Below are 13766 nucleotides of genomic sequence, written 5' to 3' on the forward strand. Positions count from 1 at the left end.
CTTACTCAACGAAGTCTCTTTCCGACTCAGCAATCGACATCCAATTCTGTTACGCGCCACATCAATTCTACAACTCGAACCACCGGAAGTTTGACAGAATCAACACCGCTGGCAACCTGAGATTATTCACTTTGGTCATCTCAATAGATAAGTTAGAATTGATTTTGTGTAATTTTAATTCTGTTTTCCTAATATCTCTGGTAACATATTGTCAGTAGCTTTGTAAACATCATAAAGGCTTCAAAGAGCAAGGATCATGTAACATCAGCTACAAAAGAAACATCAGATGTCATAATTTATTCAGATGGTCTAATCTTAAACATCAGATGTATTCAGAGATGTTAGGACAAGCGGTTACTACAGCAAGATTGTAGGGCATTTATCTTCAAAGCTTCTATATTTAGTACTTCCTCAATGTAATTTACATGTAAAGTGTAAGATGTCGAAGAAAAAAACGGCGTTTGATTTATTCTGCCCTTAAAGCTTAAGCCTCTCCCCAGGGTATCTTTTGTCATAGTTGTTAATCTCCACTTTCTTGTTTGTGTATACTTCCTGATATGTTTCTTGAGCTGGTAGAGGCAACACAGTGTGGCTACTTCTCTCTCTTTCCCTCTTTCTCCTGCACCAAAACAAGATAATGTACAGAAAATGTCACGACAAAGTCTAAAAAATTTTTTATCATACCTCAGATGAAGAAAGACAAGCAATGCACCGATCAATGTAACACTGCCTGCAAGGGATTTCAGTACCCTTTTCCCTGTGTTCCCCACCTTAGCCTCACTTGTCGTTGATGTTGATGCTAAATTCTTTTTGTAGCCTTCCATAATCTATTTAGAGTAGAAAACAATGGCTTTGTTAAGCAGTGTTCAGTGATTCTACAAACAGAAAAAGTTTGGTTGGGTGACTAGTAACTCAGAGTTCGCAATGTAAGAGAAGGGACACATAGATTTTATGATTTAGTATCCACATGCTCACCTTTTCTCTTTCTTTTGTATCATCTGGATCTGGGAGCTTCCTTATTGTGACAACATCCTTAATGAAATGAACTCCATCTTCAATCTCCAAGTTTTCCTCAGCAGATATACCACCTTTCAGTTCTCTCAGAATTCCAGTTTTCGAGCATGATAAGTTTGTCCAATCGCAGAAAGAGTCATCGCCAGATTCTCTAAGAACACAGGGAAGGAAATTATCGATATGATCAGCAGATTCAGAAGCAGGATGACTTCCAGAGATGTAGCTCCAGTCTGATGTCACTTCATTCGCATGATAGATGCCCATAAATTCCATACTAACTAGATCTCTAGAGCAATGATCACAGACAACTTTAGAGTCGCTAATCCCTTCACCTTCTCCGGTTTCTAAACTGCCATGCACATTTCCACAGTAAAGATCGTGGGTGCTAACACAATTTCTCCTTGCAATATCACTCCTTGTTTGATGGGAGGTTTCACACAAAGTACTTGGAATGCTCTCATCCACAACAGAACCTTCCGGTGATGTGCATCCATCAGCAGAACTGCAACAACTAGTCTTTGAATCATCATCGAATTGAATAATACAAATAGGAATGCCATTCTGGTGGTCTTCATGTCGAAGCCACCTTTCATATGCCATATCATCATGTTTCTCAATTATGCTACTCAGATTTTCAACAGCCATATCTGCAAATCTCTCCTTAATATGTCCATTTGCAGGAACAGTATCTATAAGAGAATCAAAGGTTGGCTGTTCTGTTAAGCAAGTTTTGGGGATAGAAACATTAAAAGTTTGGTATTGATCTTCCAATCGAGCTGGTACTTCCTGTGGAGATTTTTCATGAGATGAGAAACTACTCTTGCTACTATCACTTTGTATAATGCCCCCAAATGTGGAATCAGTAGATTCAAGTAATATGTTTTTCTCGTGTTGATTGTTCTTGTGACTATCTTCGTTGTGTGTTTGATCTTCCAGTTCTAAGTAGCCGTGCACTTTAAAGAACTCATCCTCAACTGACCTTCTTTGGGGATAATCTTCTGGGTCAAGATTGAGCATACATGCAGCATGAAATGAAACATGCGACGAGGGACTTTCAAATTCTAATTCATTATAACTGCTTTCTGCTTCATCAGATTCATAACCACACTCAAAACCTTTCTGCGAAAAGTAAATGTAATTATATCAGCAATCTTCTATCAGATTTTATATTTAGTAAAGAAGAACATGAGGTTTATTCTAATAGCGATGTCTCTAGGAGCTTGCCTTTCTATATAACCTTCTAAAGTCCATGCCGTAGCTACTGGAGCTTGATGAGCTGCATCTTGACTGCTCCAAACTTCTGCAGATACCACCAACTAGATCAGTTGGCATGACTATTGTGTATGTGACTATGTCAAAATCTGGAACCTATAGAAACCATGGAAAAAAATATATTACTAAGGAGTCTCTGTTCGATCTTTTTCTTATTGCCAGATAGTCATGCTAAGTGGCATAACCTCTGAATATCTGTTACTGAAATACTTACGCTTAAGCCTTTCAATCGGGCTTTCTTTGAGAAAGAACGAACACACATACTCACTCTGCGAATGTCCCTTTTCTCAACAACATCAGATGGTGAGAACAAATCAATTCCAGTTAACCCAAGGATTTGGCAGATCTGTCACAAAAAAGATTTACTACATTAGGATTCCCAAAACTTATGAAACTGCAAGCGAGTTTGATTCTACTTAGCTCCTTCAAAAGAAAATGGCTAACTGGTGGGAAAGATCTATGACTGTATTTCAGACAACTTGCAGATATTATATGAATATGTGGAGTTTATATAATTCACAACTGATTATGATATTAAATAGGCATAGTAGTACTTCAAATGCAAGTTCAAAAAGTTCCCACAAATCCACATGAGGTTGTCGCTGTATTGCAAAATTTTGGAATAAGAGTATAGGACTAATCATGTTGCCCAATCTTACAGATGAAATTTTACGTCATCTTATTGACACCATAGGCCATGGGTCGATCCCTTCTTTCCATGAATGAATGTGTATTAAGTGTTAGAATCAACATTACTCAGTTGAAATCAGATAAAAGTATTCTTCAGGATTGCATTTAGTATGAGAAAATAATAGTAGGCACATCTATAATAGAGAATCAATGAGAGCAATTTGCCGAAAAACTTCATTAAACTAGCACTGAATGTAATGTGAAGCACCTTCAAAAACGAATCGACTTTGGGATATGGCATATATCGGCTATTCCTCCTAGCAAATGATGTGTGTTCATATATAAATAATTTCGAGTTTCTTAGCTCAGCATGATTCTTCAAGAGCCTCTTCCAAACAACTTTGGACACTTGGAAGCTGTATTTCATTGAAGCAAACACAAAGATTGAGACATTAAAGGGAAGGGAAAAAGAATATAGACAAATTACACATACAATTAACATGAAGAAGATAGGCTAAACATACAGCAACTCCCCATCGGCAAGCAAATCAGCAATAGGCATCTCCTCATCGATTCTAAATTGCAGAACTTCTCCGAGCCATATTCTTGTTTGAGTCTATATGGGGAAAAATAGAATTTAAGCAGATCACTTGCTTTATAAAAAAAAAAAGACATAAGTTCCACTATGACAACCACCACGACAGAGAATCTGAGTAAGATGAAGGGGATAAAAATCACTATTCAGAAAACCCTGGTTAATACTCCTTAGGTCACAAGTCTAGTTCATATCCGCTCTGAATAAAATAGAAAAGATCACTTTCTCACGGTGAAAAGAGGCTTTTTTTTTTTGATAAAAATATAATAGAATAAAAAAACAGCAAGCAAAGTTCGATCGAATACCTGCAAGAACACATCGTCGAGCTCGCGGAAGCTGGACTCCGGCGATTCTTCGCTCACCTTCACTACCTCCGGCGAGCCCGTCCTCGTCACCCGCCTCATTCCACTTTCCGCCAAACCACCGAATCAGAGATCGCAGAGACGAAGAAAAGAGTTCGCTCCTTTCCACTACCTTCCAATCGGCATCATCGCACTCCCCATAGCGGAGGGTTCGATGCCAGGAGGAGGAGGGGTAAGCGACTGGTCCCAGAACCAAAACACCTCCAAAAAAGTACCTTTCTCATGCTAACGTGTAATCCCCCGCTCGCAGACAAATGCAGACTGATATTTTCCCATCTCTTCCCGTCTCCTCCATCCGTGCTGATCCACAAACAAATCCGCAGGCTGCAGCCTCTTCCTTCCGCTGCTGTCCTCGTCCAAAGTTTCAATTTTTTGTCGCTTCCGCAAGATGAAACAATGCGCCGCGCAGTGATTTCTTTGTCTTGTCCTGTAATTTTGTTACCGTCCTTCTGAAAACATTCTCCGCGGCTTGATCTAGCACCTGATGAATCTCGATGCGACTTGCAGAAAGTTCTCAAACTCTTGATGGTTCTTTGGGACGCGTAGCGAGCACATTAACGTTGGACGGAGGAGTGAAAGTGAGTCCAGGGAAAGCTCTGTGGTCGTGTTGACCTCGCACTCCCACTTCTCGACGCTGCCACAGAGGGCCGCGCCGGGTCGCGCCCCGCGTGCGGGATCCACTCCACCTAACCCCATCATCCTATTTCTTCGTAACAATAATGGAGATATATATATATAAAAGGAAAATATAATAAATTATATATGTATTTATGGTAATATATATATTTTATATATATTACCATAAATACATATATAATTTATTATATTTTCCTTTTAACACTTTAACAAGTAACTAACATAAAATATCAGCTCAGTATCTCAATAATAATCAACTCTTAATTAATTTAATAAAATTTGAAAATAAATTCTTTTTCTTGTCTTCTAAATTCTCATTAGTTCTTTATTATTATGTCCTTACCTTTTCCTCCTCAATTTTTACTATAATTTTTTTTTATCCATTTTATATGACAACACATCAATTCATTTATTTATATATTTCTACTTTTCTATTTATATATATATTGATACAGCTGGATCAATTCATTTGTATCTCATCGATTTTTCAGAAAAAATTATAACATCTATTACTTTCTATATCTCATCGATTATCTCATTGATTTTCGGATGATATAAAATATTCTCACTACATAACTTGAGGTATGATTAATAATTTAATTTCTATTCTATTTTTGAATTAAAATTTTTATAGAATAAATTATAATAATAATATTTAATCATTTGACAATAAATATTTATTTTATATAGTTTATATGTATTCATACATTATATCATCACACCAATAACACATGTGCACGATACTAATATAATTAAATAGCATAGGATATATTAAATATTAATTAAATTAATGTGTTTAGCATATTTAAATTTAAACTATTAAATTAAATAATTATTTTAATTTTAATCAGTTTTAAATTGGATAAGATTAGAAGAAGATGAGATCCTTCTAATTGATAAACAGAGTCATACCTATGTTCGACGGGGCCTGAAGCACATACTAAAAAAAAAGGAATCTTTTACTACGATAAATAATAATAAAATTCAATTTATAGATAACATATATACTAAATATATAAATAAACTAAAAATAAATATATTACATTAATAAAAAATTAATAAATATTTAAAATAATTATATAAACACTACTCGTCTAGCTGTTTTAGAGATAAAAATATTTATTAAATATGCATAATTCAATTGTTGAGCTCTTTCTTTCTCAATCGATAACATTGATACCTCATTTAGTATTTCCTATAACATTGAGACCAATGCAGTGGTCGCAGGCAGTAGCAAGGCGACAAATAGTAACCATCATGTAATTAGCTCGTAGTTCATGCAAGCAACTGAAATAGCATGTGACAACCCCATGCTACGCAATTAAGTCACGCGAGCAAAGGCCAACTGCCAGCCTGCGTCGAGTGAGATAGCCACTACGCGAATCGATGTGATTAGGTCGTGTTGGTGCAATATCCCTCAGGTCAAGGTTGACTTGGTTGACCAAGCTTGAGTCTTGGTTTAGGTTTCGATGTTTGACAATACAAGACTTCGATGATATGGACAAGTGCAGGTGCAGTTGTTCATTTGGGGAGATTGTTTGGTGCAATTCCCCTCTAATCAGGATCTGATCAGGTTGGTTGAAGAAGAGTCAAGTAGGTCAAGTTTGACCGGATACTTGACTGGGAAAGTCCTAACTGAGATGTTAAGCAGAAGAAAATCCTGGTGAGTGAAGCCAGGTGAAAATCCTAGTGAGTGAAGCTAGGTGAAAGTCCTGGTGAGTGAAGCCAGGCAGAAGAAAATCCTGGTGAGTGAAGCCAAGTGAAAATCCTAGTGAGTGAAGTTAGGTGAAAGACCTGGTGAGTGAAGTCAGGCAGAAGAGAAGTCCTAGTGAGTGAAGCTAGGTAGAAAGGAAGTCCTGGTGAGTGAAGCCAGGCACAGGGAAATCCAGATGGGTCAAGGTTGATCAGACATCTGGTGAAAATCCAAGTAGATCTTGGGAGTGAACGGATACTTGGCATGATGAAGAAAAGTCCAAGTGGGTCAAAGAGATTGACCGGACACTTGGTGAGGGAGTCCTAGCAGGTCAAGGGTGACCGGATGCTAGGCATGATGAACCAACAGGTCATGGATTGACCGGATGTTGGTTTGGGGGCTTGGGACTTGGTTTTGGGCAAAAACCAATGTCTGGATCGATCAGCCGATCGATTGGCTGATGCCCAATCGATTAGCCGATCGATTGGGAAGGTCCCTACGACAAGCCTCGAGTGGGCAAGTCGCAGAGCGCACAGAACGCCTCTGGATCGATTAGTCGATCGATCCAGGCGTATTCCTGAGAGCACAGAGGCGCTCTGGATCGATCAACCGATCGATCCAAAGCCTCCCCGATCGATTGGGAGCAATCCAATCGATTGGGATCCGACCCTTGGCGCAGATAAAGGCCGTTGGCGTGCGTCTTCTTCGGCAGAGCTCGCATAGTTCATCTTAGATCATCTCAGCAACTCCACAGCTTCTCCACAAAGTTCAGATCGCCAGTTTTTGAAGGTTCTTGGAGGTTTTTCAAGTTAAGAGGCGGATCTACAGCTGAAGAAGAAAGCTAGGGTTAGGGTTTCCCCGTAAGCTTGTGCTGTATTTTGTTTTCCTTTCCCTTTCTACTTGTAGTGTGAACTTGTAGGGCTTCTCCGCCTTCGGTAGTTACCGAAAATGAGTGTTTACTAGTGGCGGTGTGTGTGCGTGGATCCTTGGACTAGTCACCTCTTGTGAGGTGAATACCAAGTAAAATCCATTTGTTAGCATTGTTGTAGTTGTTTCTTATTTATTTCCGCTGCTCATCTTTGAAGAAACAAGCAACGTCGACCACGAGCACGCTGTTGGTGCAACCTTAGGTCAAGGTTGACCTGGTTGACCCGACTCGAGTTGACTTGACTCGAGTTGTATTTTGATGTTTGTCTTGGGAAGATTGTCGGTGCAACCTTAGGTCAAGGTTGACCTAGTTGTGTTGCATGTTGATGTTTGACACTCGTGAGAGAGTTCTATTCTTGATATGGGACAAGAATAGATGTTTGGGAGATTATTGGTGCAACCGTAGGTCAAGGTTGACCTGGTTGACCTGATTCGGGAAAAAGTCCAAGCAGGGAGCTTGGCACGCGAAAAGTCCAAGTATGGAGACTTGGCACTGGAAAAGTCCAAGCAGGGAGCTTGGCACGGGAAAAGTCCAAGTATGGAGACTTGGCACTGGAAAAGTCCAAGCAGGGAGCTTGGCACGGGAAAAGTCCAAGTATGGAGACTTGGCACGGGAAAAGTCCAAGTATGAAGACTTGGCACGGAGAAGTCCAAGCAGGGAGCTGGAAAGTCCTAACTGGGATGTTAGGCGGTTGGAAAGTCCCGTGAGTGAAGCCAGGCGAAAGTCCTAACTGGGATGTTAGGCGGTTGGGAAGTCCTGGTGAGGAAGCCAGGCAAGGGAAAGTCTGGTGAGTGAAGCCGAGAAGAGTGGAGCCAGGCAGATTGGAAATCTGGTGAGTGAAGCGGTGAAAATCCTAGTGAGTGAAGCTAGGTGAATGAGAAAGTCCTAACGGGATGTTAGGCAATGTGGAAATCTGGTGAGTGAAGCCGGTGAAAGTCCCGTGAGTGAAGCCGAGCAAGGAATCCAGATGGATCGGGGATGATCGGACTTCCGGTGTTGGAAAGTCCAAGTAGGTCAAAGATTGACCGGACACTTGGCGAGGAGTTCTAGCAGTCAAGGGAGTGACCAGATGTTAGGGATGAAGTACCAATAGGTCAAGGTTGACCGGATATTGGTTGGAAGTCTTGGGACTTGGTTTGGGCCAAACCCAAGCTCTGGATCGGTCAACCGATCAGATACTTTGCTCGATCGGTCCGGTGACCGATCGAGATCGGCTCGTTGATCGATCGGTGACCGATCGGCCAGTTTAACAGAGCAAAGAGAGGCGGTGATCGGTCCACGATCGATCTGTCCTGATCGGTTCGGGACCGATCGAGACGATGTCGCTGAGGTTGGGATCGGTGGACCGATCACGGTCCGATCGAACCCGAAGGTGGGCGGCTTTACGGAAGAGCGATCGGGGACCGATCGAATAGGTCCCGATCGGTCCCCGACCGATTCAGAGCTGAATTTCTTCTGTGTTTTCTTCGCTTTCTTCGCAGTTATAAAAGGAGGGCTACGGCTGCGAGCCAAACGTTCCTGCTCTTCTTCTGCTGAATCTTTTCTGCTTCCTGCTGAGCTTTGGTTGAGCTCTCATTGTGCTGAGTTCTGTTGAACTCGTCGAAGCTCTGCGTGAGTTTCCTGCTGGTGTTCTAGCTGCTGGATCCGAGAAGCTGCTGCTTCATCAAGGTTCCAGTCGACAACAAGAGGCAAGCAAGTGTATTACAATTTCTATTGTTCTTGTTTGTTTTCTCCATTGTTGTACTCCTTTGTTTGCTGTTGCAAAAGAGTGTGGCGAGGTTTCTCCACCCATAAGGAGTTTATATTAGCCGGTTCTCCGGGGACTCATCCACCGACGGATTGACCGGACTCGTCCACCTTACGGACACGCCGAGGAGTAGGAGCCCTAATCTCCGAACCTCGTTACATCCATCGAGTTTGAGGTTTGATTTCTTTCTTTGTCGCTTCTATTGTTTTATTTCCGCTGCGCTAACTCGACATTGTAGAAAGAATCGAACGAATTGGGGTCGGCTATTCACACCCCCCCTCTCTAGCCGTACAAAGGATCCTAACAAGTGGTATCAGAGCGAGGACGCTCTTCGTCGGATCAACACCCGTGGGAGCAAAGCTAGAGATGGATCAATTCGGAGAAGACATCACCATTCCACCCTTCTACAACGACAACTTCACATATTGGAAGGTAAGGATGATGTATTTTCTTAGGACTAATATGTTGAACTGGTTTTGTGTACAAGAAGGTTTTACTCCTCCAATGGATAAAGAAGGAGAGCCTCTAGAGAAGAACAAGTGGACAAAGGAACAAGTCCATCAATCAACGATCAACAATGAGGTAACTAAAACAATTGAATTTTCATTACCTACTAATATTTTGCGTAAGATAGGTGAATACAACAATGCCAAGGAGTTGTGGGATAACTTGGCCAAGTACCATGAGGAGAGTTCCACTTCAAGCCATGAAGAGGAGCCTAGTGAGCCAAGTAGCTCACATCATGGAGGGAGCGAATTGGGAGTTGAGGGCTACTCAACATCCAAGGAAGAAGAGGAGGAGAGTTCCTCTTGCTCAAGTTCGGAGCAAGAAGAAGAAGTTTCCACCTCCGGAAGGGTTGAAGAAGAAAGCTCATCTCCATCCACAACCCTAGGTAACTCAAACACTGTGATTTCAAGCAAATTACACATAATGTGTTTTGAGTGTAGGAAACATGGACATTACAAGAGTAAGTGTCCAAAGAGGGTAAGAAAGACTCCACCGGCGCCAAAGGTCAAGGAAGCCGGAGTCCCGAAACGCAAGGGCAAGGAGCACATCGTGTGCTTCCAATGCAAGCAAAGGGGACACTATAGGAGCCATTGTCCGAGGGGGAGGCAACCTCACAAGGGCAAGAGACCGGGCACATCGATAGGGGGAGCTAAGGCAAACCCTAAGGTAACCTCTAAGGTTCATTTTTGCAACTCTAATAAAATGCATGCTAGGAATTTTATTGCACTTGTCGATAATAACAAGCATGATAACCTTAGGAATCAATACATGTGCTTAGGTGCAAAACATGTGAGCCTAGATAAGGATAACACTAGGAAAGCCAACCCTAGAATTACCTCATCTAAGGTTAAGGAGAACCTAGGTAGGAATCCCAAATCAACTAGACACATGCCTAGGAATGCCTCAAAGAAAAATGACAAATCAAAAATTGAGGTATTAGAGAAGGAGAATCAAGTCTTGAGGTCAAGACTTGATACTTTGGAAAAGGCTCTTAAAAACATGGAGAAGTCATCTCTAGGGTTTAAGAGTCAAAAACCCAAGTCCAAGGACAAGAAAGGTTTGAGTCACAAACCTAAGTCCCAAATGGTCAAGCCCACTTACCACAATGTTCCATTTGATTATGGAACAAAACCTAGGGCTAGGAAGACCATTACCAAGGTCACAAGGAGTCACCCTATAGTTGACCTTGATGAGACCCAAATGACCAAGGCTTTAAAGCCTAAGAGGGTCATTAGGAGGGTTGCTAGGGAAGTTATCCCTAGTGAATATTTAGTGAACCCAATGAGCTCAAATAGGTATTGGGTTCCTAGGAGCATCTTCTCTACCCCATAAATGGGTTAGAGAGTGTCAACTCCAATAAGAAGGGTAGTTAACCCAACTTTGAGGAAATTGACACTCAAGGAGCATTTTCAAGGTTTGAGAACTTTTGAAAATGAAATGGAATTATCATTTACTCCTTTGAAGAGCTAAATGTGCCTAATGGTGGAAATATCATTTTTAATCTTAAGTGGCACAATTTGAGGAAAACCTAGAGAAATACCATAATTGGGATTTTGGTTTTCTCTTAGGGATATATGGGCAATCTAGGGTTAGATTTTAAGTTAGCTAAGGCTAAGGATACTTAGATAGAGATTTAGGTATTTTATTTGTGCTAACTTGCCATGATTGGTTGCCATATGCCATGTCATGACATCATATTTAAGTTATGATCACTTGAAATGTCATGATAATGCTTAGGTTATTATATGTCATGCTTTATTTAAGTTTTCAAACTTTATGCCATGACATCATGACATTGGCACATGTTTTTACTTATGATATCATTTATGCCATGTCATCATCTCTTGCATTAATAATCAATTGAATTGGTTTAAGGATGAAAAACACATTTTGATATTGAGATCAAAGTGTAGTTTAGAAAATGCATGAGAACTTAGCCTAAGTTGACCTTAACCCATATCTCACATCAAATTGACTTGAATGTGGTTTGATACACCTTAGATGTGTGTGAGATATTAGGATCATGAGTTAGGATCAAGGTGCATAATTTTTGTACCTAGATGAGCCTAATTCAAGAAAAGAGGGATCATAGGGAAAGCTTGTGTACAAGTCATGTACATTTAGCCCTAAGATTATGGTCCTAAATTCAAATGGTTTTAAAAGCATTTTAAAATTGATTTGGAAAACCTTGATGAAGCTTTCCTAGTGATAGCATTCATCATTGAACATTGTGATACAAAGTTGACTTAACTTTGAACTATTTCAAAGTGGTTGAACTTTGTATCAAGATTTGAAAATGGAAACTATTTTCATAGAAAATTATTTTTCCATGGTAGTGTATGATATGAGGAATGTATCCTCAAAATTTCATAATTTTTCGAATTTTCTGGAATTTATTAGGGGTTTCTGAATTTCGGGAGAGGAAAAATCAGAAATCCCTGTGATCAGTGTCTGGATCGGTCGCTGGACCGATCCAGGGAGGGCTGGATCGGTCACTGGATCGATCCAGAGTGCTGTGGATCGGTCTGGTGACCGATCCAGTGAGGTCTGATAGTGTGCCAATGTGCTGAAATTCGACTGCATGTCTGAAATTTCAGCTGAAAGTTGGTTTTTAGATTTCTAAAGGTTTGAAACTCTCCAAGACATTGTTGGTGCAATGGTCAAGGGGGAGTTGGCCTTTAGGGGGAGTTTTAACTATTAGTCAAGGGGAGTTGACTTTTAGGGGGAGTTTTTACTCCTTGAGGATTAGTGATATGGGATTATCACTAAGTGGATCGTTGAGCTTAGTATCGAGGGGAAAATAAGAGTTTCAATGAAAGGTATGGGACTTTCATTAGGAAGAAACTCTTGACCTTGATACCCTCCTTATTCTTTTGATGTGTGTCAAAAGGGAGAGTGTTCATTGGAGAATTATTGGAGAACCCAGTTAGGTTATCGGTTTAACCTAAGGTAGGGAAGATTGTCAAGGAATGTTCGAGGAAGAACATTGGAATACTTTTGATGTGTGTGGGGAGAATTATTAGAGAACCCAAGTTAGGTTATCGGGTTAACCTAAGGGAGAATGTCTAGAGAATGTTCAAGGAAAGAACATTGGACATTGGAAGATGGTTGGAAAATCTAAGTTAGGTTATCGGGTTAACCTAACTTGAGTATGGTTTTGTCAAACATCAAAGGGGGAGATCCTTAGGTCAAGGTTGACCTGGTTGACCCGACTCGAGTTGACTTGACTCGAGTTGTATTTTGATGTTTGTCTTGGGAAGATTGTCGGTGCAACCTTAGGTCAAGGTTGACCTAGTTGTGTTGCATGTTGATGTTTGACACTCGTGAGAGTTATTCTTGATATGGGACAAGAATAGATGTTTGGGAGATTATTAGGCAACCGTAGGTCAAGGTTGACCTGGTTGACTGATTCGGAAAAGGGTCGAGCTGAGTTGCGAAAAGTCCAAGTATGGAGACTTGAAAAGTCCAAGCAGGAGCTTGGCACGGAAAAGTCCAAGTATGGAGACTTGGAAAGGAAAAGTAGCTTGGCTCGGGAAAAGTCCAAGTATGGAGACTTGGCGGAAAAGTCCAAGTATGAAGACTTGGCACGGAGAAGTCCAGTGAGTGAAGCCAGGCGGTGGAAAGTCCTAACTGGGATGTTAGGCGGTTGGAAAGTCCCGTGAGTGAAGCCGGGAAAGTCCTAACTGGGATGTTAGGCGGTTGGGAAGTCTGGTGAGTGAAGCCAGGCAGGAAAGTCTGGTGAGTGAAGCCGAGGATTTAAAAGTCTGAGTGAAGCCAGATTGGAAATCTGGTGAGTGAAGCGGTGAAAATCCTAGTGAGTGAAGCTAGGTGAATGAGAAAGTCCTAGCGGGATGTTAGGCAATGTGGAAATCCTGGAGTGAAGCCGGTGAAAGTCCAGTGAGTGAAGCCGCAAGGAAAATCCAGATGGATCGGGATGATCGGACTACTGGTGTTGGAAAGTCCAAGTAGGTCAAAGGGATTGACTGGACACTTGGCAGGGAGTTCTAGCAGGTCAAGGGAGTGACCAGATGTTAGGGATGAAGTACCAATAGGTCAAGGTTGACCGGATATTGGTTTGAAGTCTTGGGACTTGGTTTGGGCCAAACCAAGCTGGATCGGTCACCAAACCGATCGGTGTTACCTTTGCTCGATCGGTCCGGTGACCGATCGGGCGTGCAAAAATGCTTATTCCACAGACCGATCGGGCCATGTCCTGATCGGTCGGGGGACGAGACGATGTCGCTGAGGTTGGGATCGGTCGTGGACCGATCCGGTGTCTTTGATCGGTCCAGACCGATCGAACCCGCGAAGGTGGGCAGCTTTACGGAAGAAAGCGATCGGTCCGGGACCGATCGAATAGGTCCCGATCGGTCCCCGATCCG

General features: G+C 41.5%; 1 protein-coding gene across 3 annotated transcripts; it reads right to left on the minus strand.

Moving 5' to 3' along the window:
- Positions 1–273: 273 nt before the first annotated feature.
- LOC121992986 lies at positions 274–4464 on the minus strand. Of its 3 annotated transcripts, XM_042547648.1 has the most exons (9): positions 4089–4464; positions 3817–3919; positions 3441–3532; positions 3185–3332; positions 2501–2632; positions 2239–2382; positions 976–2133; positions 713–827; positions 274–619 (listed from the first exon to the last, which is right to left on the minus strand). In XM_042547648.1, the coding sequence occupies exons 2-9, from the start codon at positions 3913–3915 to the stop codon at positions 342–344; spliced, it is 2166 nt and encodes a 721-aa protein (XP_042403582.1). In that variant the 5' UTR covers positions 3916–3919; positions 4089–4464; the 3' UTR covers positions 274–341. The 3 variants fall into 3 exon arrangements, with proteins under 3 accessions (XP_042403582.1, XP_042403583.1, XP_042403584.1); XM_042547649.1 differs by having other exon boundaries at positions 685–827; positions 3817–4459; XM_042547650.1 differs by lacking the exons at positions 3817–3919; positions 4089–4464 and having other exon boundaries at positions 3410–3532.
- Positions 4465–13766: the final 9302 nt, after the last annotated feature.

This window comes from Zingiber officinale, chromosome 6B (assembly GCF_018446385.1).
Source record: "Zingiber officinale cultivar Zhangliang chromosome 6B, Zo_v1.1, whole genome shotgun sequence".
NCBI lineage: Eukaryota > Viridiplantae > Streptophyta > Magnoliopsida > Zingiberales > Zingiberaceae > Zingiber > Zingiber officinale.